The 21486-nt window shown below is 47.2% G+C and overlaps 1 protein-coding gene and 1 long non-coding RNA gene across 4 annotated transcripts in view; one reads left to right on the top strand and one right to left on the bottom strand.

Annotated features, from left to right (window-relative positions):
* Positions 1-4539, bottom strand: part of RGMB (repulsive guidance molecule BMP co-receptor b) — a 79658-nt gene extending 75119 nt beyond the window's left edge. Inside the window, exons 1-2 of the mRNA XM_063964062.1 lie at positions 4445-4539; positions 3166-3219 (exon numbers count right to left, since the gene is read on the bottom strand). Coding sequence (XP_063820132.1) covers positions 3166-3167 — 2 coding nt within the window. The 5' untranslated portion in view covers positions 3168-3219; positions 4445-4539. The remainder of the gene's footprint in view (positions 1-3165; positions 3220-4444) is intronic.
* Positions 1-21486, top strand: part of LOC135061533 (uncharacterized) — a 95552-nt gene that overhangs the window by 16553 nt on the left and 57513 nt on the right. Inside the window, exons 3-4 of one of the 3 annotated variants that reach the window (XR_010247926.1) lie at positions 2324-2351; positions 4326-4523. This is a non-coding gene — a long non-coding RNA (uncharacterized LOC135061533). Of the gene's footprint in view, positions 1-2323; positions 2352-4325; positions 5284-21486 lie in introns of those variants that run through there. The other 2 variants (XR_010247920.1, XR_010247914.1) reach the window with 2 other exon arrangements.

Here is a 21486-nt window from a genome sequence, read left to right as displayed (position 1 = left end):
CATCCGCACTCTCCCGCCCGTTTGGGAGCTTTGGTATAATCCCCATGGTCCTTACGGAGTCCCAGCATCCACTTAGGACGTCAGAGAAAATAAGATTTTACTCACCGGTAAATCTATTTCTTGTAGTCCGTAGTGGATGCTGGGCGCCCATCCCAAGTGCGGATTGTCTGCAATACTTGTATATAGTTATTGCCTAACTAAAGGGTTATTGTTGAGCCATCTGTTGAGAGGCTCAGTTATATTTCATACTGTTAACTGGGTATAGTATCACGAGTTATACGGTGTGATTGGTGTGGCTGGTATGAGTCTTACCCGGGATTCAAAATCCTTCCTTATTGTGTCAGCTCTTCCGGGCACAGTATCCTAACTGAGGTCTGGAGGAGGGTCATAGTGGGAGGAGCCAGTGCACACCAGGTAATCCTAAAGCTTTCTTTAGTTGTGCCCAGTCTCCTGCGGAGCCGCTATTCCCCATGGTCCTTACGGAGTCCCAGCATCCACTACGGACTACGAGAAATAGATTTACCGGTGAGTAAAATCTTATTTTTGTATTCATTGGTCACTGCCACCGTTGCTTTTTAAACCTTTTGGTCGATCTATACCATAGGTTCTCAAACTCGGTCCTCAGGACCCCACACAGTGCATGTTTTGCAGATAACCCAGCAGGTGCACAGGTGTATTAATTACTCACGTACACATTTTAAAAGGTCCACAGGTGGAGCTAATTATTTCACTTGTGATTCTGTGAGGGGACCTGCAAAACATGCACCGTGTGGGGTCCTGAGGACCGAGTTTGAGAACCTGTGATCTATACCATGCAGCCTTATCCGTATACTTGGTTCTCTATGGACCTCTTCCTCCCTGACAAGCTGTTTTGATCAAGTCTTTCTTTGTATTGTATTGTTTCATTATCTTTGTATTTATTTATTTATTTATTTTTTATTATACTTTATAATTTAAACTAGTTTGTTAATTTAATTTATTTTATACTTAAACGTTTAAGGAAATTTTACCCAGAACCGCTGACCGTGTTGTACTGTAACACATTTCCTAAAATATAAATGTATTTAAAAAAAAATCACATTTTGTCAGACTGTTCTCAGTAGCCATATAAAATAGACAAAGTAACTGTGTCTTATGCTTACTCTGCATTTTCAAACATCTCTTCTAGATGTCTAGTGTCTATTATCTATGGCCTGTCTTCACCTAATTAGTTCACAGTTTTAGTGGAAGCCAAAGGAAGAGGAATGTACTGACAACATGTATATAATAGAGAGGGGGATGGGAAAAGTGGCCTGCCGTGCACAAGGCAGGGATTTGATGCAAAGCATCCAGCTATTTGTTCACTAGCTTACTTTAAGTTCTGGTATAGGTATACGCAACTTGGTATGTAATTAGTCTATATAAATAGTATATCACCATAAATCACAATTCACACTTAGTGGCAGTGAGGAAAGATTAGAGTGTTTGGTTATCAGTAAGTGTGAAGTGCCATCTAATCTACATGAATGTTCTCTGCCACTTGAATACACATTGCCTGTTCCCATCCCCCACACCCATCTTCACACAATCTGTTAACTCTCTGTATGGTCTTACTGAACTGGGGCACATCCTGCATCACTGCTCTTTCATGTGTGTTTTTCACTAACATTATCCGGGATAAGTCTGTAGGGTTTTTATTAGAATTACATTTTTCCAAAAATGTGGGGTCCTGCAAGTGCTAAAATGCATTAATATACTCAAACAGGGAAGCACCCATAAATATCTAAACACTACTTTTTATTGTCTGTAACGTTAAGTGAAAGTATATTTAAGACACACACAGGCAAGTTATAACTCTTCAACTGGTGTTGAACTACAAGTCACAGCATTCACTGACAGCGTCAGTCAGGGCATGCTAGAAGTTGTGATTCACAAAATCTGTAGAGCTAATGGTCACAAATATATGTCTTCTGCTTTAATTTACTTATGTGTTTTATAGGCAATCATTTGTGCTTTCCCAATACAAACAACAGAGGGCAGTGTTGAGTTATAAAATTTGAAATTGTAACAGATAGCAAATCATCTTTAGCTCAGCCGCAAAGGTAAAGTCTGGTAGTAATTTAGTGTGCCTGCATTTGAATATTTATGATTATTATGCATTGATTGCCATGTTACAAAATATTAATTTTCATAGCTATACTTCAAAATTACACCGCTTTTACATTGCAATTACACTATTCACTTTTTTTGTGAGACTCTGGGCATTATCTTCTAAATGATTAACTGCATGCATCAGTGTTTTAATATTCTCTTATGTATTCAATATTCTCTCAACATATTCCAGCTTTGAGACTCCGTGATCTGAAGCCATGGTAAGAAATACAGTGTTTTGATATTTCCCTTTATTGGTTCAACACATCTTTGATTTGCCAAATATTGTTATAACAAAGATCCTTTGGCGACATCACACTTCCTTAGTTTTGCCTAGGGATTGTCAGGAACACAGCAAAATGGATATGCAGCTGGTCTGTGCTGAAACACATGCAACACACATTAATGGATTGTAAAAGGAATGAATTCTCGTTTTCCGGAAGCCATATGTGAAACGCCAACGGTTACTCTGCTATTGGGAAGGTCACATTTTACAAGTATAAAACAGATCCTGGAAACTTGGTCAGAGAATTGTAATCTCTGAAAACTATTTAATATGTTGCTGGGCATTGTAGTACATCATCCTTACAATCCACTAAAATGCTGAATGGTAAGGGCAGTGGGACATATTAGAAAGTAAGTTAGGCAGATAGGGAGACAGATGTTTGGGACAGAGGCAAGGGGGAAAGGAAAATAGATTAGAGAGAGAATGGGAAGAGGAAGAAAAACTCAGGCAGGGAGATGGAGGTGAATAAAGAGACAAAAGGGGGAGGTGAAGGAAGAGGAGAGGAGACACATTGGGAGAGAGGAGACCAGGAATGGTGAGATGAGGGCGGGAGAGATAAAGGGTGTAACATTAGGGGAAAATGAGAGAGAGAGACTGGAAAGATAAGAGACGGTGTGATGGAGAAAGAAAGAACATGAAGTGATAGAAAGTAAAATGAGAGAATGTGGAAGTAGAGTGAACAGGAGGAATAGTAACAGGTGCACACACATACAAACACACTATCACTCAGGACATGTAGCAATACTTACATAGTACAATAGATGTAAGATAATATGAGTCAGTGAGCCATTGCAGTCTTCATGCTGTAAAACATCATCAGAATTATTTTTGATAAATTTTTTTATGCAGACATAGAATAGTGCTGCAGAGATTGTAAGCTCTTTAGAACATCAGCTTCATTATTAGCACTCACATAAGCCACAACAGCAGCATTCTCTAAAGAACAACTTCCTAATTGTAGAAGGAGGACAGATTATAAATAAATAATCACAATGATAGTCATTTGCTAAGGATTGGGAAGTTGCATCTCCTGGTCAGATGCACAGAGTTGCATGCCTATCATTGCCTAAGGTAAGTTGCTAAACGGCACACAGCCTCCACTCCTAAAACACTTTTAGCTCCTCATTAGTCAAGCACTCAGGAAAGCTTTGCAGTGAATACTTAGTCAATAATGTATTTTCAAGGTGAAGTAATGTAAAGTCAATTACCAACAGGACCAGATGCTTTTTGGCCCCTCTGATCTTTATTTATGCCACTATTGGTTCAAACACAAGACTCAATATACCCAATATAAAATCACTTGCTACAGTTCTGGAAGACCTTCTAAAAATGTAAGGGTAAAGCTATTTTTATCTGTACTCTTTGTAAAAACACCCATTGATGCTTTGCACACTAAAATATATATATTTTTTAACTATATCACACACATAAAAAAGAAACAAGTGAAAAAAAACACTCATGGTCCCATTCTAAGACCATATAAGTATTATGACAACTTCCATTTACTGCGAGTTCAGAAATTGTTGAGTATAGCATGTTACAATGTTACTTGCAATACATGACAGTCTATTTAGAAAATGTTCCCCATCACTCAGTTACTACAGTATGTACAGAACATACAAACAAAACAAAGAGCTATTGACTATTCTATACTGTATACTGTAGTCTCACTGCACAATAATTACAAGTAATGCAGAAGATGTCCCTCTGTAGTAACATGGAAATGCTATGCAATGTGTATTTAAGATATTTGTATATTCAATATTTGCACGCAGCCTAGCAGGTTCAGGTACCAAGCTGTACAAATATATAGCAAATGTTTTTTTAATTTTTTAAAGAAAATAGTGCCACCCTTTGCTACATGCCTGACACCTCTATCATTTTGACATTTATTTATTTGCAATGACAGGTGCATGGATTAAAGAAGAATAAATACATTTACGTATCCCCACCTCAGAAGCTACGATACTGTTCTGCATCTGGACAAACAAGTGAGGAAAAAAACAGAATGGTTCTGAAGTCACTTACCAGTAAGGAGAAAGAAGAGGACTTTGTGCCTAATGCCCAGCTGTTGCATGTAAGCGGCGCTGACACATACCAGAGACAGGTCAGGGAGCTGCTGCCTTTATCTGGGGCTTGGAAGTGCCTGCATTGCCTCTAGTTGCTGTGCTCTCTCCTGCTTTGTGTGTGTGTTATTTCTCAGCTGTAAGAGGAAAATTAAGGTCCTCAACACTGCAAAGAGTGACACACTTACTAGCGTGGAGTCAAGACAGCCTAGTGTGGTGTTTTGGCAAATATAAGCCACTGTCAGTAGCCAGATACCAGATTGTGTAAAATTCACTGCACATCATAACAGACAAAGGGTGGTCCAAGCTAGGCTGCAGGCTACATTCACACCTATTGTTTGTAAAAGCTGATCAACGTTCAGATGGATGAACCTACGGCCATGACCTGCAGATTATATACATATATTTTTCAATTCATACCGCTAAAAACAGGTTATCTTCTATGTAATGAATATAAACTTATAGATAAAAATCATGGTATTGCAGAATTAAATGATGCTTATTTTTCCATGAGTGATATGAGAATACATAAATGATATAGGCACGTTTATATTATAATGGCTTGTCAGAGTGAAACATTTGTCGGAAGCATCAGAGACATTGTTAATGAATGTCTGCCACTTATATATGACAGTCATGCACCTTCACTTTTTTTCAAACTTAGACCCTTGCTGCTTGATACTGTAGTGGTAAAGCATGGCACACCTGTTCAACTGGTCACTATACATGTGAGTTGGCTGGTCACTGCTGCAAATCTGGCCATTCAATAAAAAATAAAACCCACAAGTTGGCAAATTTTCATAGTGATTATCATTTTGGATGTGCTGCTTATGATAAAATTAGGAAACAGATTTATGCTAAAGATGTAGCCATGCTTATCTTTGCTGCGACGCAGCATGCTGCACGGTGTGCCAGGCTGTGACTGCCGCATCGCAGTAAGATGAGCATGGCTACAAGGCTACTATGCTTTCCGAAGGAAGTGATTTCATTTAGCCATTTGGTATACTCTGAAGACCCCTAAAGCAAATAGGATGTGTTGTATTAAATCACGATATCACCACAATGTAAACTGGTACTAAGTGATACTTTGGGGTAAAGGCAAATTGTCAGCTGCTTCAGTGCACTATTTGCCCAGACTAAACAAAGCAGAGAATGTACAATACATACATTATCATAATGGGGGAGATGTATCAAGCCATGGAGAGAGATAAAGTAAAGTTGCTCAAAGTAACCAATCAGCTTCTGTCAATTATCTAGCACATTCTATGGGGGGGAGGGGGGGACGGGACAGAAGCTTATTGATTACTTTAGGCAACTTCTTCACTTTATTTCTCTCCAAGGCTTGATACATCTCCCCTATAATATTTGTTTAATATGAAAAAAATACTTGAGTTCAATAATCTGCACTACTAAAGTCAAATAGTCTTTATAATAGTATATATTAGACAGTGATAGAACTATACTTTTCTGTAGAAAATAACTTTAAATTGGTGAATCCTCTTTCACACAATTCAGCACTTTTACATAAACAGGGTCACACCATAGGGCCCGATTCAGACCTGATCACCGATGTGCGTTTTCGCACAGCGGGCGATTATCGATTGACTGCACATGCGTATGCACCTCAATGTGCATACGCCTCGCCAAACAACAACAGGCATCGCCGAACAGTGACAGGCTGGTGCGAAAATTTCAGTCACACAGCCATTCTCATGCTGATTGACAGGAAGAGGCCGTTTGTGGGTGGTTTCTGACCGTTTTATGGGAGTGTCAGGGAAAATGCAGGCGTGCCCAAGCGTTTTCTGGGAGGGTGTCTGACATCAGCGCCGGACCCGATCAGCCTGTTCTCATTGCACTGTAGGAGTAAGTCCTGGGCTGCGCACAGACTGCACACAGTGGTAAAATCATTAGATGGTGAGTGTGGTGCGAACGGATTTGCAGCTGTCTGCTAACTGAGGGAGTTTTGTAGCACAGCGTACACGTGATCGCACACTTGCACGGGCGAATTTACACTCCCCTTGGGCGGCTACTATCTGATCACAGGACAGAACAATTAGCAGCACAGCAGTTAGGTCTGAATCGGGCTCATAGTCCCATCAGCCATGCAAAAGACTTACAGAGAGGCATTTCCTATAAGGGGAAAGTGGGCATATACTTGTCTATGTAGCAGGCACTGGCGTTTCTATCATGGGTGCAATGTGAGTGATGCACACGGGGCCCACACCGCACACATTGCACCCATATTTCATACTCACCTGTCCAAAGTCCACTGCCGGGCGCTGCAGCGGCAGCCGTCGCGGCCAAAGAACACATAAAAAATGGCCGCCGCGCGTGCGCAGTTCAATTTTTGTCTCCAAAACATGGCGGGCGCTATGTTTCGGGAGACCTGCACATGCGCAGTAGACTCCGGCATATTGCCGGAGCCTACGGGGCCGTGGAGAGGAGGGGGCCCACCCAGAGTGTGCACACGGCCCCATCCTCTCTTAAGATGCCCCTGGTAGCATCTGGGCACCAGCCTGTACCTGGAAAGGAGATGGATGGTAAATATCACTACTAGGGCTCTATGTATCAAATCTGTTTTTACTTAAATCATACTGGAAGTGCAGTTTCTGCATTATTTTTTGTATCAGAGCTATATAGCAAAAGCTTAATGTAGGATATATTGCAGATATCAAAAGGCTAATTAGCTCCACAGTCTCCATTATTGTCAATGGGGACTGCAGTCTGGTACCCATGTACTATGCCCAGGGCCGAAACTAGGGGCAAGGCAGTAATTTGGCGCCCCCCTCCCCCCCAACATCCCCCCCCCCCCAAAAAAAAAAAAAAACATTTTGAAAAAAAGGGGATACTATTGGACAGTATTCCCCTATGTGCCTCAAATGCCCTATACGTCTCATGCACCTCCAGCATCGTGTTCAAATACATGCTCCTCTGTGTCTCCCCATGCATTGCACTATATCATAACACTTCATCACTGCACTACATGCCCCTATACACTGCACTACATCCCCTTATATGCTACACCACATCAGTGCACTACATGCCCCTATATGCTTCAGTAAATTACTACACTACATACCCTATATGGTACACTACATCACTACACTACATCCCCCTATAAGCTACACCAAATCCCCCCACCTGGGAGGCAAAGCGGAGGTTGATACTGCTAACTGGGAGCACCGTGCCGATAATAAAGTCTGTCTTTAAACTCACCACAAAGCTGCTGTAGTGATACTCTGTGAGAGTTGGAGGTTATCCAGGCTCTAAGTTTCCACTGTCAAGTGGATAGCTAGTAAAGTGAACCTTTGATTTCTGTAACATCGGTGACTGCACCTGTTAACAAGCATAAGCCCGGGACAGTGTGTCCTCTCAATGTGGTGTAGCCTGCAGCTTGTTATCGGCTGGTGCTGGGCAGGCAGCAGGGATTATAGCCTGCTGAAACACACAGCACCAACGGCTCACTTCTATAGCTTGTACGGTGCACAGCACGCTAGTCACAGCACTGCATGGCAAAGAAGAGCATTTAAGACAGTAGCCGGCATAGGAGAGATCCCAGGTACCGGAGCTCTCGCGCACAGCGTCGGAGCCATTCCGGGAAATCAGGAGGGTCAGAGACACTGCCCCGGGAGCCATCTGCAGTCTCACTGGAGCAGCACAGCACAGCCGGTAAAAAGAAAACCCTTCTCCTCTTCACAGCGCCCCCTCAATTCCTGCACCCGGTGCGCATACCACCTTAGCCCCCCCCCTAGTTACGGCCCTTCTATGCTCCATAAAGAATAGCTTTTTTTGGAGCTTGGCCCTATAGGTTAATACCATCTCCTGCATGTATCTCTGGAGTGTGTCTGGGAATTCTTTTTCCCTCTGACCCGGTGTTTTGCTTTCTCTTTTTCTCTGGGCTGATATCTACCTCTCTATCTCTACCCTTGTGCAGGACCTGGGGACCCCCTGCCTCTCACAGCTTGTACAGGTTGCATACCTCACAGCTTTTTAGAAATGCATCAGGGACAGAAAAGGCACACTTAGAAAAGGGGGCATGGCCTCACAGCAAAGGGACATGGACTTGTGGGAGTGCCCTGTCTGTGAGCCACGCCTTATTTCTCTAACGTCCTAGTGGATGCTGGGAACTCCGTAAGGACCATGGGGAATAGCGGGCTCCGAAGGAGGCTGGGCACTCTAGAAAGATTTATGACTACCTGGTGTGCACTGGCTCCTCCCACTATGACCCTCCTCCAAGCCTCAGTTAGATTTCGTGCCCGGCCGAGGTTGGATGCACACTAGGGGCTCTCCTGAGCCCTTAGAAAGAAAGTATAGATTTAGGTTTTTTATTTTCAGTGAGACCTGCTGGCAACAGGCTCACTGCAGCGAGGGACTAAGGGGAGAAGAAGCGAACTCGCCTGCTTGCAGCCGGATTGGGCTTCTTAGGCTACTGGACACCATTAGCTCCAGAGGGATCGACCGCAGGCCCAGTCCTTGGTGTTCGGTCCCGGAGCCGCGCCGCCGTCCCCCTTACAGAGCCAGAAGCAAGAAGAGGTCCGGAAAAACGGCGGCAGAAGACATCAGTCTTCACCAAGGTAGCGCACAGCACTGCAGCTGTGCGCCATTGCTCCTCATGCACACTTCACACTCCGGTCACTGAGGGTGCAGGGCGCTGGGGGGGGGCGCCCTGAGCAGCAATAAAAACACCTTGGCTGGCAAAAATACCACAATATATAGCCCCATAGGCTATATATGTGGTAAATACCCCTGCCAGAATCCAGGAAAAAGCGGGAGAATAGGCGCCGGAAAAGGGGCGGAGCTATCTCCCTCAGACACACTGGCGCCATTTCTCCTTCACAGATCCGCTGGAAGAAAGCTCCCTGGCTCTCCCCTGCAGTCTACACTTCAGAACAGGGTAAAAACAGAGAGGGGGGGCACTAAATTTAGGCGCAATATATATATATAAAATATAAAAAGCAGCTATAGGGGACATAACTCAGTTAGTCCCTGCATTATATAGCGCTCTGGTGTGTGCTGGCATACTCTCACTCTGTCCCCCCAAAGGGCTTTTTGTGGGTCCTGTCCTCATTCGGAGCATTCCTTGTGTGTGTGCGGTGTGTCGGTACGGCTGTGTCGACATGTTTGATGAGGATAATGATGTGGAGGCGGAGCAGATGCCTTTAGAAGGGATGTCACCCCCTGCGGGGCAGACACCTGAGTGGATGGGCTTATGGAAAGTAATGAGTGCACGTATAGACTCCTTATATAAGAAAATTGACGACATGCCTAATGTGGGACAGCCGACTTCTCAGCTCGTGCCTGCCCAGGCATCGCATGGGTCGTCAGGGGCTCTAAAACGCCCGCTACCACAAGCAGACCCAGATGTTGACACTGATACTGACACCAGTGTCGACGACGATGAGTCTAACCTAATGCCTACTAAGGCCATTCACTGCATGATTGAGGCAATGAAAGAGGTATTACACATTTCTGATATAAGTACAGGTACCACTAAAAAGGGTATTATGTTTGGAGAGAAAAAACTACCCGTAGTTTTTCCCCCATCAGATGAATTAAATGAAGTGTGTGAAGAAGCGTGGGCTTTCCCTGATAAAAAATTGGTAATTCCTAAGAAGGTACTAATGGCGTTCCCTTTCCCGCCAGAGGATAGGTCACGTTGGGAAACACCCCCTAGAGTGGATAAAGCGCTCACACGTTTGTCTAAAAAGGTGGCACTACCGTCTCCGGATACGGCCGCCCTCAAGGAACCTGCTGATAGAAAGCAGGAGGCGATCCTGAAGTCTGTGTATACACACACAGGCATTATACTTAGGCCAGCTATTGCGTCAGCTTGGATGTGCAGTGCTGCCGCTGCGTGGTCAGATAAACTGTCAGAAAATATTGACACATTAGACAGAGACACGATCCTGTTAACCATAGACCATATAAAAGACTCAGTCTTATATATGAGAGATGCACAAAGGGAAATCTGCCGACTGGCATCTAAAGTAAGTGCATTGTCCATTACTGCTAGGAGAGGCTTATGGACTCGCCAGTGGACAGGAGATGCAGATTCAAAAAAGCACATGGAAGTGTTACCATATAAGGGTGAGGAATTATTTGGGGATGGTCTCTCGGACCTAGTTTCCACAGCAACGTCTGGGAAGTCAGCATTTTTACCCCATGTCCCCTCACAGCCTAAGAAGGCGCCGTTTTATCAGGTTCAGTCCTTTCGGACCCAGAAAAACAGGCGTGGAAAAGGTGGGTCCTTTCTGTCCAGAGGCAGAGGTAGGGGAAAAAGGCTGCAACAAACAGCAGGTTCCCAGGAGCAAAAGTCCTCCCCCGCTTCTTCTTCCAAGTCCGCCGCATGACGGTGGGGCTCCCCAGGCGGAGCCAGGTACGGTGGGGGGCCGCCTCAAGAATTTCAGCGATCAGTGGGCTCGCTCACAGGTGGATCCCTGGATCCTTCAAATAGTATCTCAGGGGTACAAACTGGAATTCGAGGCGTCTCCACCCCACCGGTTCCTAAAATCTGCCTTGCCGATTGCTCCCTCAGACAGGGAAGCGGTGCTAGCGGCAATTCACATGCTGTATTCTCAGCTGGTGATAATCAAAGTACCCCTACTTCAACAAGGCCGGGGTTACTATTCCACACTATTTGTGGTACCGAAACCGGACGGTTCGGTGAGACCCATTTTAAATTTGAAATCCTTGAACACATACATAAAAAAATTCAAGTTCAAGATGGAATCGCTCAGGTCGGTTATTGCGAGCCTGGACGAGGGGGATTACATGGGATCCCTGGACATCAAGGATGCTTACTTGCATGTCCCCATTTACCATCCTCACCAGGAGTACCTCAGATTTGTGGTACAGGATTGCCATTACCAATTCCAGACGCTGCCGTTTGGACTGTCCACGGCACCGAGGGTATTTACCAAGGTTATGGCGGAAATGATGATACTCCTTCGAAAAAAGGGAGTTTTAATTATCCCGTACTTGGACGATCTCCTGATAAAAGCGAGGTCCAAGGAACAGTTGTTGGTGGGAGTAGCACTATCTCAGGAGGTGCTGCACCAGCACGGCTGGATTCTGAATATCCCAAAGTCACAGCTGGTTCCGACAACACGGCTACTGTTCCTGGGTATGATTCTGGATACAGTCCAGAAAAAAAAAAAAAAAAGTGTTTCTCCCGGAGGAAAAAGCCAGGGAGTTGTCATCTCTAGTCAGAGACCTCCTGAAACCAAAACAGGTATCAGTGCATCGCTGCACGCGGGTCCTGGGAAAGATGGTGGCTTCTTACGAAGCAATTCCCTTCGGCAGGTTCCATGCCAGAATCTTTCAGTGGGACCTGTTGGACCAGTGGTCCGGATCGCATCTTCAGATGCATCGCTTGATAACCCTGTCTCCAAGAACCAGGGTGTCGCTACTGTGGTGGCTGCAGAGTGCCCATCTTCTAGAGGGCAGCAGGTTCGGCATACAGGACTGGGTCCTGGTGACCACGGATGCCAGCCTTCGAGGCTGGGGGGCAGTCACACAGGGAAGAAACTTCCAAGGACTATGGTCGAGTCAGGAGACTTCCCTTCACATAAATATTCTGGAACTAAGGGCCATCTACAATGCCCTAAGTCAAGCAAAATCCCTGCTCCTACACCAGCCGGTGCTGATCCAGTCAGACAACATCACGGCAGTCGCCCATGTAAATCGACAGGGCGGCACAAGAAGCAGGATGGCGATGGCGGAAGCCACAAGAATTCTCCGATGGGCGGAAAATCATGTACTAGCACTGTCAGCAGTGTTCATTCCGGGAGTGGACAACTGGGAAGCAGACTTCCTCAGCAGACACGACCTCCACCCGGGAGAGTGGGGACTTCATCCAGAAGTCTTCCAGATGCTGGTAAACCGTTGGGAAATACCACAGGTGGACATGATGGCGTCCCGCCTCAACAAAAAGTTAAAAAGATATTGCGCCAGGTCAAGGGACCCTCAGGCGATAGCTGTGGACGCTCTAGTGACACCGTGGGTGTACCAGTCGGTTTATGTGTTCCCTCCTCTGCCTCTCATACCAAAGGTCTTGAGAATAATAAGAAAGCGAGGAGTAAACACCATTCTCGTGGTTCCGGATTGGCCAAGACGAGCGTGGTACCCGGAACTTCAAGAGATGCTCTCAGAGGACCCGTGGCCTCTACCGCTCAGACAGGACCTGCTACAACAGGGGCCCTGTCTGTTCCAAGACTTACCGCGGCTGCGTTTGACGGCATGGCGGTTGAACACCGGATCCTAAAGGAAAAGGGTATTCCGGAAGAAGTCATTCCTACGCTTATTAAGGCCAGGAAAGATGTTACGGCAAAGCATTATCACCGCATATGGCGGAAATATGTTGCATGGTGCGAGGCCAAAAAGGCCCCAACAGAGGAATTTCAACTAGGTCGATTTCTGCATTTCCTGCAAGCAGGAGTGAATATGGGCCTAAAATTAGGCTCCATTAAAGTACAGATCTCGGCTCTGTCGATTTTCTTTCAAAAAGAACTAGCTTCAGTACCTGAAGTTCAGACATTTGTGAAAGGAGTGCTGCATATTCAGCCCCCATTTGTGCCTCTTGTGGCACCTTGGGATCTCAACGTGATGTTGAGTTTCTTAAAATCACATTGGTTTGAGCCACTAAAAACCGTGGATCTGAAATATCTCACGTGGAAAGTGGTTATGTTATTGGCCCTGGCTTCAGCCAGGCGAGTATCAGAATTGGCGGCTTTATCATGTAAAAGCCCTCATCTGATTTTCCATATGGATAGGGCAGAATTGAGGACTCGTCCCCAGTTTCTCCCTAAGGTGGTGTCAGCGTTTCACCTGAACCAGCCTATTGTGGTGCCTGCGGCTACTAAGGATTTGGAGGACTCCAAGTTGCTAGACGTTGTCAGGGCCCTGAAAATATATGTTTCCAGGACGGCTGGAGTCAGAAAATCTGACTCGCTGTTTATCCTGTATGCACCCAACAAGCTGGGTGCTCCTGCTTCTAAGCAGTCTATTGCTCGCTGGATTTGTAGTACAATTCAGCTTGCACATTCTGTGGCAGGCATGCCACAGCCAAAATCTGTAAATGCCCATTCCACAAGGAAGGTGGGCTCATCTTGGGCGGCTGCCCGAGGGGTCTCGGCTTTACAACTTTGCCGAGCAGCTACTTGGTCAGGGGCAAACACATTTGCAAAATTCTACAAATTTGATACCCTGGCTGAGGAGGACCTGGAGTTCTCTCATTCGGTGCTACAGAGTCATCCGCACTCTCCCGCCCGTTTGGGAGCTTTGGTATAATCCCCATGGTCCTTACGGAGTTCCCAGCATCCACTAGGACGTTAGAGAAAATAAGTATTTACTCACCGGTAATTCTATTTCTCGTAGTCCGTAGTGGATGCTGGGCGCCCATCCCAAGTGCGGATTGTCTGTAATACTTGTAAATAGTTATTGTTAACTAAAGGGTTATTGTTGAGCCATCTGTTGAGAGGCTCAGTTGTTTTCATACTGTCAAACTGGATATAGTATCACGAGTTGTACGGTGTGATTGGTGTGGCTGGTAAGAGTCTTACCCGGGATTCTAAAATCCTTCCTTATTATGTCTGCTCGTCCGGGCACGGTGTCCTAACTGAGGCTTGGAGGAGGGGTCATAGTGGGAGGAGCCAGTGCACACCAGGTAGTCATAAATCTTTCTAGAGTGCCCAGCCTCCTTCGGAGCCCGCTATTCCCCATGGTCCTTACGGAGTTCCCAGCATCAACTACGGACTACGAGAAATAGAATTACCGGTGAGTAAATTCTTATTTTTCATTGCACTGCCTAGCACTCCCGGAGCTGCTGGGCTGCCCCAGACCCTCTCTCTGGTGAACCGACGCTACGCATGTGTACGGCCTCTATTCTCCACTTGTGTTAAGCAGAACAGTGGGTGAGAGGGGGCCTGTCCTGCCAAAATCAAGACAGTTGGGTGGTATGAGGTTGGGATTGCCAATGCCCTTTGATAGTCATGGAGCTAGTTCAAATAGTATTGCAGCCTTGTGTGACAGATTGGTAGCCTTTCTCTCCAAACTTGTTGCATTTTCTTTTCTCTGACGTCCTAGTGGATGCTGGGAACTCCGTAAGGACCATGGGGAATAGACGGCTCCGCAGGAGACTGGGCACATCTAAAGAAAGAATTAGCACTATCTGGTGTGCACTGGCTCCTCCCCCTATGACCCTCCTCCAAGCCTCAGTTAGATTTCTGTGCCCGGCTGAGCTGGATGCACACTAGGGGCTCTCCTGAGCTCCTAGGAAGAAAGTGTTTGTTAGGTTTTTTATTTTCAGTGAGACCTGCTGGCAACAGGCTCACTGCATCGAGGGACTGAGGGGAGAAGAAGCGAACCTACCTAAGTGGTGGTAGCTTGGGCTTCTTAGGCTACTGGACACCATTAGCTCCAGAGGGATCGCACACAGGACCCGACCTCGTCGTCCGTTCCTGGAGCGGCGCCGCCGTCCCCCTTACAGAGCCAGAAGCAAGAAGGTCCGGAAAATCGGCGGCTGAAGACTTCTGTCTTCTCCAAGGTAGCGCACAGCACTGCAGCTGTGCGCTATTGCTCCTCATGCACACCACACACTGCGGTCACTGATGGGTGCAGGGCGCTGGGGGGGGCGCCCTGAGCAACAATAAATAACACCTTGGCTGGCAAACTGACACCATATATAGCCCCAGAGGCTATATAGGTGTATATTAACCCCTGCCAGAAATCTTAAAATTGCGGGAGAAAGCCAGCCGAAAAAGGGGCGGAGCCATCTCCCTCAGCACACTGGCGCCATTTTCCCTCACAGCTCCGCTGGAAGGATCGCTCCCTGGCTCTCCCCTGCAGTCCTGCACTACAGAAAGGGTAAAAAAGAGAGGGGGGGGGGGGGGGGCACAAATTTAGGCGCAGTATAATATATATGCAGCTATAAGGGGAAAACACACTTTATAGGTGATATCCCTGTGGTATATAGCGCTCTGGTGTGTGCTGGCATACTCTCCCTCTGTCTCCCCAAAGGGCTTTGTGGGGTCCTGTCCTCTGTCAGAGCATTCCCTGTGTGTGTGCTGTGTGTCGGTACCGCTGTGTCGACATGTATGATGAGGAAAATGATGTGGAGGCAGAGCAAATGCCTGTAAGTGTGTTGTCACCCCCTGAAGGGTCGACACCTGAGTGGATGGACTTATGGAAGGAATTACGTGACAGTGTCAGCTCCTTACATAAAAGGTTTGACGACATAGGACAGCCGGCTACTCAGCTTGTGACTGTACCAGCGTCTCAAATGTCATCAGGGGCTTTAAAACGCCCGCTACCTCAGATGGCAGACACAGATGTCGACACGGATACCGACTCCAGTGTCGACGACGATGAGACTAATGTACCCTCCAATAGGTCCACCCGTTACATGATTGAGGCAATGAAAAATATATTACACATTTCTGATAGTACCCCAGGTACCACAAAAAAGGGTATTATGTTCGGTGAGAAAAAACTCCCAGTAGTTTTTCCAGCATCTGAGGAATTAAATGAGGTGTGTGCGGAAGCCTGGACTTCCCCCGATAAGAAATTGATAATTTCTAAACGGTTATTGGCAGCGTACCCTTTCCCGCCAGAGGATAGGTCACGTTGGGAAACATCCCCTAGGGTAGATAAATCGCTTACACGTTTATCAAAACAGGTGGCACTACCGTCTCCGGATACGGCCGCCCTAAAGGATCCTGCCGATAGAAAGCAGGAAGCTACCCTAAAAGCTATATATACACACACGGGCATTATATTGCGACCAGCGATTGCATCAGCATGGATGTGCAGTGCTGCTGCCGCGTGGTCAGATTCCCTGTTGGATAATATTGATACCCTGGATAGGGACAATATTTTGCTGACAGTAGAGCATATAAAAGACGCTGTCTTATACATGCGTGATGCACAGAGGGATATTTGCCGGCTGGCATAAAAAATAAGTGCAATGTCCATTGCCACCAGAAGGGGGTTATGGACTCGGCAGTGGTCAGGTGATGCCGATTCAAAAGGCACATGGAAGTTTTGCCTTATAAGGGGGTGGAACTGTTTGGGGATGGTCTTTCAGACCTCGTTTCCACAGCTACGGCTGGGAAATCGACATTTTTGCCACAAGCTACCCCACAGCAAAAGAAAGCACCGTATTATCAAGTACAGTCCTTTCGGCCCCAAAAACACAAGAGGGCTCGAGGCGCGTCCTTTCTGCCGAGAGGCAAAGGTAGAGGGAAAAAGCTGCAGCATACAGCCAGTTCCCAAGAGCAAAAGTCCTCCCCCGCGTCCGGTAAGTCCACAGCATGACGCTGGGGCTTCACAGGCGGACCCGGGTACGGTGGGGGCCCGTCTCAGAAATTTCAGCACACAGTGGGCTCTCTCACAGGTGGATCCCTGGACCCTTCAAGTAGTATCTTAGGGGTACAGGCTGGAATTCGAGACGTCCCCCCCCCCGCCGTTTTCTAAAATCTGCCTTACCAGCAACTCCCTCTGCCAGGGAGGCAGTGTTGGTGGCTATCCAAAAACTGTATTCACAGCAAGTGATTGTCAAGGTACCCCTCCTTCAGCAAGGAAAGGGTTACTATTCCACAATGTTTGTGGTACCGAAACCGGACGGTTCGGTGAGACCCATCTTAAATTTAAAAGCCTTGAACACTTATATCAAAAGGTTCAAGTTCAAGATGGAATCGCTCAGGGCGGTTATTGCGAGCCTGGACGAGGGGGATTACATGGTCTCCCTGGACATCAAGGATGCGTACCTACATGTCCCCATTTACCCCCCTCACCAGGAGTACCTCAGATTTGTGGTACAGGACTGTCACTATCAGTTCCAGACGCTGCCGTTTGGGTTATCCACGGCACCGAGGGTCTTTACCAAGGTAATGGCCGAAATGATGATACTCCTTCGCAAGAAGGGAGTTTTAATTATCCCGTACTTGGACGATCTCCTGATAAAGGCGAGGTCCAAAGAACAGTTGGTAGTGGGGGTAGCACTTTCTCGGGAAGTGCTACAACAGCACGGCTGGATTCTCAGTATTCCAAAGTCACAGCTGGTCCCGACGACACGTCTTCTGTTCCTGGGAATGATTCTGGACACAGACCAGAAAAAAGTGTTTCTTCCAGTGGAAAAAGCCGAGGAGTTGTCATCTCTAGTCAGAGACCTCCTAAAACCGGGACAGGTGTCGGTACATCAATGCACACGAGTCCTGGGAAAAATGGTAGCTTCGTACAAGGTTTTCTTTATACTTTTCTATTTTGGTTATTATATTTATTATATTTCTCTAACGTCCTAGTGGATGCTGGGGACTCCAAAAGGACCATGGGGAATAGCGGCTCCGCAGGAGACTGGGCACAAAGTAAAAGCTTTAGGACTAGCTGGTGTGCACTGGCTCCTCCCCCTATGACCCTCCTCCAAGCCTCAGTTAAGATTTTGTGCCCGAACGAGAAGGGTGCAATCTAGGTGGCTCTCCTGAGCTGCTTAGAGTAAAAGTTTAAATAGGTTTTTTATTTTCAGTGAGACCTGCTGGCAACAGGCTCACTGCATCGAGGGACTAAGGGGAGAAGAAGCGAACTCACCTGCGTGCAGAGTGGATTGGGCTTCTTAGGCTACTGGACATTAGCTCCAGAGGGACGATCACAGGCCCAGCCATGGATGGGTCCCGGAGCCGCGCCGCCGGCCCCCTTACAGATGCTGAAGCAAGAAGAGGTCCATAAATCGGCGGCAGAAGACTTTCCTGTCTTCATAAGGTAGCGCACAGCACTGCAGCTGTGCGCCATTGCTCTCAGCACACTTCACACTTCGGTCACTGAGGGTGCAGGGCGCTGGGGGGGGGCGCCCTGGGAAGCAATGAATTTACCTTATTTGGCAAAAAATACATCACATATAGCTCCTGGGCTATATGGATGTATTTAACCCCTGCCAGTTTTCCTGTAAAAAGCGGGAGAAGAGCCCGCCGTGAAGGGGGCGGGGCCTATCTCCTCAGCACACAGCGCCATTTTTCCCACACAGCTCCGCTGGTAGGAAGGCTCCCAGATTCTCCCCTGCACTACAGAAACAGGGTAAAAAAGAGAGGGGGGCACTTATTTGGCAAAATAACAGATATAAGCAGCTATAAGGGATAGACACTTATTGTAAGGTTGTCCCTATACATATATAGCGCTCTGGTGTGTGCTGGCAAACTCTCCCTCTGTCTCCCCAAGGGGCTAAGTGGGTCCTGTCCTCTATCAGAGCATTCCCTGTGTGTGTGCTGGGTGTCGGTACGTGTGTGTCGACATGTATGAGGAGGAAAATGATGTGGAGGCGGAGCAATTGCCTATAATGGTGATGTCACCCCCTAGGGAGTCGACACCTGAATGGATGGCCGTAATTAAGGAATTACGTGACAGTGTCGGCACGTTACAGAAAACTGTTGACGACATGAGACAGCCGGCAGCTCAGTTAGTGCCTGTCCAGGCGTCTCAAACACCGTCAGGGGCTATTAAACGCCCGTTACCTCAGTGGGTCGACACGGACCCAGACACAGACTCCAGTGTCGACGGTGAAGAAACAAACGTATTTTCCAGTAGGGCCACACGTTACATGATCACGGCAATGAAGGAGGTTTTGCACATCTCTGATACTGCAAGTACCACAAAAAGAGGTATTATGTGGGGTGTGAAAAAACTACCCGTAGTTTTTCCTGAATCAGATGAATTGAATGAAGTGTGTGATGAAGCGTGGGTTACCCCCGACAAAAAACTGCTAATTTCTAAAAAATTATTGGCACTATATCCCTTCCCACCAGAGGTTAGGGCTCGTTGGGAAACACCCCCTAGGGTGGATAAGGCGCTCGCACGCTTATCAAAACAAATGGCGTTACCGTCTCCAGAAACGGCCGCCCTTAAGGAGCCAGCAGATAGGAGGCTGGAAAATATCCTTAAAAGTATATACACACATACTGGTGTTATACTGCGACCAGCAATCGCCTCAGCCTGGATGTGCAGTGCTGGGGTGGCTTGGTCGGATTCCCTGACTGAAAATATTGATACCCTGGACAGGGACAATATATTATTGACTATAGAGCATTTAAAGGATGCATTCCTATATATGCGAGATGCACCGAGAGACATTTGCACTCTGGCATCAAGAGTAAGTGCGATGTCCATTTCTGCCAGAAGAGGATTATGGACGCGACAGTGGTCAGGGGATGCGGATTCCAAACGGCATATGGAAGTATTGCCGTATAAAGGGGAGGAGTTATTTGGGGGCGGTCTATCGGACCTGGTGGCCACGGCAACGGCTGGGAAATCCACCTTTTTACCCCAAGTCACCTCGCAGCAGAAAAAGATACCGTCTTTTCAGGCTCAGTCCTTTCGTCCCCATAAGGGCAAGCGGGCAAAAGGCCACTCATATCTGCCCCGGGGCAGAGGAAGGGGAAAAAGACTGCAACAGACAGCTTCTTCCCACGAACAGAAGCCTTCCCCCGCTTCTGCCAAGTCCTCAGCATGACGCTGGGGCCTTACAAGCGGACTCAGGCACGGTGGGGGCCCGTGGAATTCGAGACGTCTCCCCCTCGCCGGTTCCTGAAGTCTGTTTTACCAACGTCTACCCCCGACAGGGAGGCGGTATTGGAAGCCATTCACAAGCTGTATTCCCAGCAAGTGATAATCAAGGTACCCCTCCTACAACAGGGAAAGGGGTATTACTCCACGCTGTTTGTGGTACCGAAGCCGGACGGCTCGGTGAGACCCATTTTAAATCTGAAAGCCTTGAACACTTACATAAAAAGGTTCAAGTTCAAGATGGAATCACTCAGAGCAGTGATAGCGAAAATGGAAGAAGGGGACTACATGGTGTCTCTGGACATCAAGGATGCTTACCTCCATGTCCCAATTTGCCCTTCTCACCAAGGGTACCTCAGGTTTGTGGTACAGAACTGTCACTATCAGTTTCAGACGCTGCCGTTTGGATTGTCCACGGCACCCCGGGTCTTTACCAAGGTAATGGCCGAAATGATGATTCTTCTTCGAAGAAAAGGCGTCTTAATTATCCCTTACTTGGACGATCTCCTGATAAGGGCACGGTCCAGAGAACAGTTAGAGGTCGGAGTAGCACTATCTCAAATAGTACTACGACAGCACGGATGGATTCTAAATATTCCAAAATCGCAGCTGATTCCGACGACACGTCTGCTGTTCCTAGGGATGATTCTGGACACAGTACAGAAAAAGGTGTTTCTCCCGGAAGAGAAAGCCAGGGAGTTATCCGACCTAGTCAGGAAACTCCTAAGACCAGGCCAGGTGTCAGTGCATCAGTGCACAAGGGTCCTGGGAAAGATGGTGGCTTCTTACGAAGCGATTCCATTCGGCAGATTCCACGCAAGAACTTTTCAGTTGGATCTGCTAGACAAATGGTCCGGATCGCATCTTCAAATGCATCAGCGGATAACCCTGTCTCCAAGGACAAGGGTGTCTCTCCTGTGGTGGTTACAGAGTGCTCATCTCCTAGAGGGCCGCAGATTCGGCATTCAGGATTGGGTCCTGGTGACCACGGATGCCAGCCTGAGAGGCTGGGGAGCAGTCACACAGGGAAAAAATTTCCAGGGCTTGTGGTCAAGCATGGAAACGTCACTTCACATAAATATCCTGGAACTAAGGGCCATTTACAATGCCCTAAGTCAGGCAAGGCCTCTGCTTCAGGGTCAGCCTGTATTGATCCAGTCGGACAACATCACGGCAGTCGCCCACGTAAACAGACAGGGCGGCACAAGAAGCAGGAGGGCAATGACGGAAGTGGCAAGGATTCTTCGCTGGGCGGAAAATCATGTGATAGCACTGTCAGCAGTGTTCATTCCGGGAGTGGACAACTGGGAAGCAGACTTCCTCAGCAGACACGATCTTCACCCGGGAGAGTGGGGACTTCACCCAGAAGTCTTCCACATGATTGTAAACCGTTGGGAAAAACCAAAGGTGGACATGATGGCGTCTCGCCTCAACAAAAAACTGGACAGATATTGCTCC

Source organism: Pseudophryne corroboree, chromosome 1, assembly GCF_028390025.1.
Source record: "Pseudophryne corroboree isolate aPseCor3 chromosome 1, aPseCor3.hap2, whole genome shotgun sequence".
NCBI classification, from domain to species: domain Eukaryota; kingdom Metazoa; phylum Chordata; class Amphibia; order Anura; family Myobatrachidae; genus Pseudophryne; species Pseudophryne corroboree.
The sequence above is the reverse complement of the archived record's forward strand: the minus strand, read 5'-3'. Positions and strand labels throughout refer to the sequence as shown.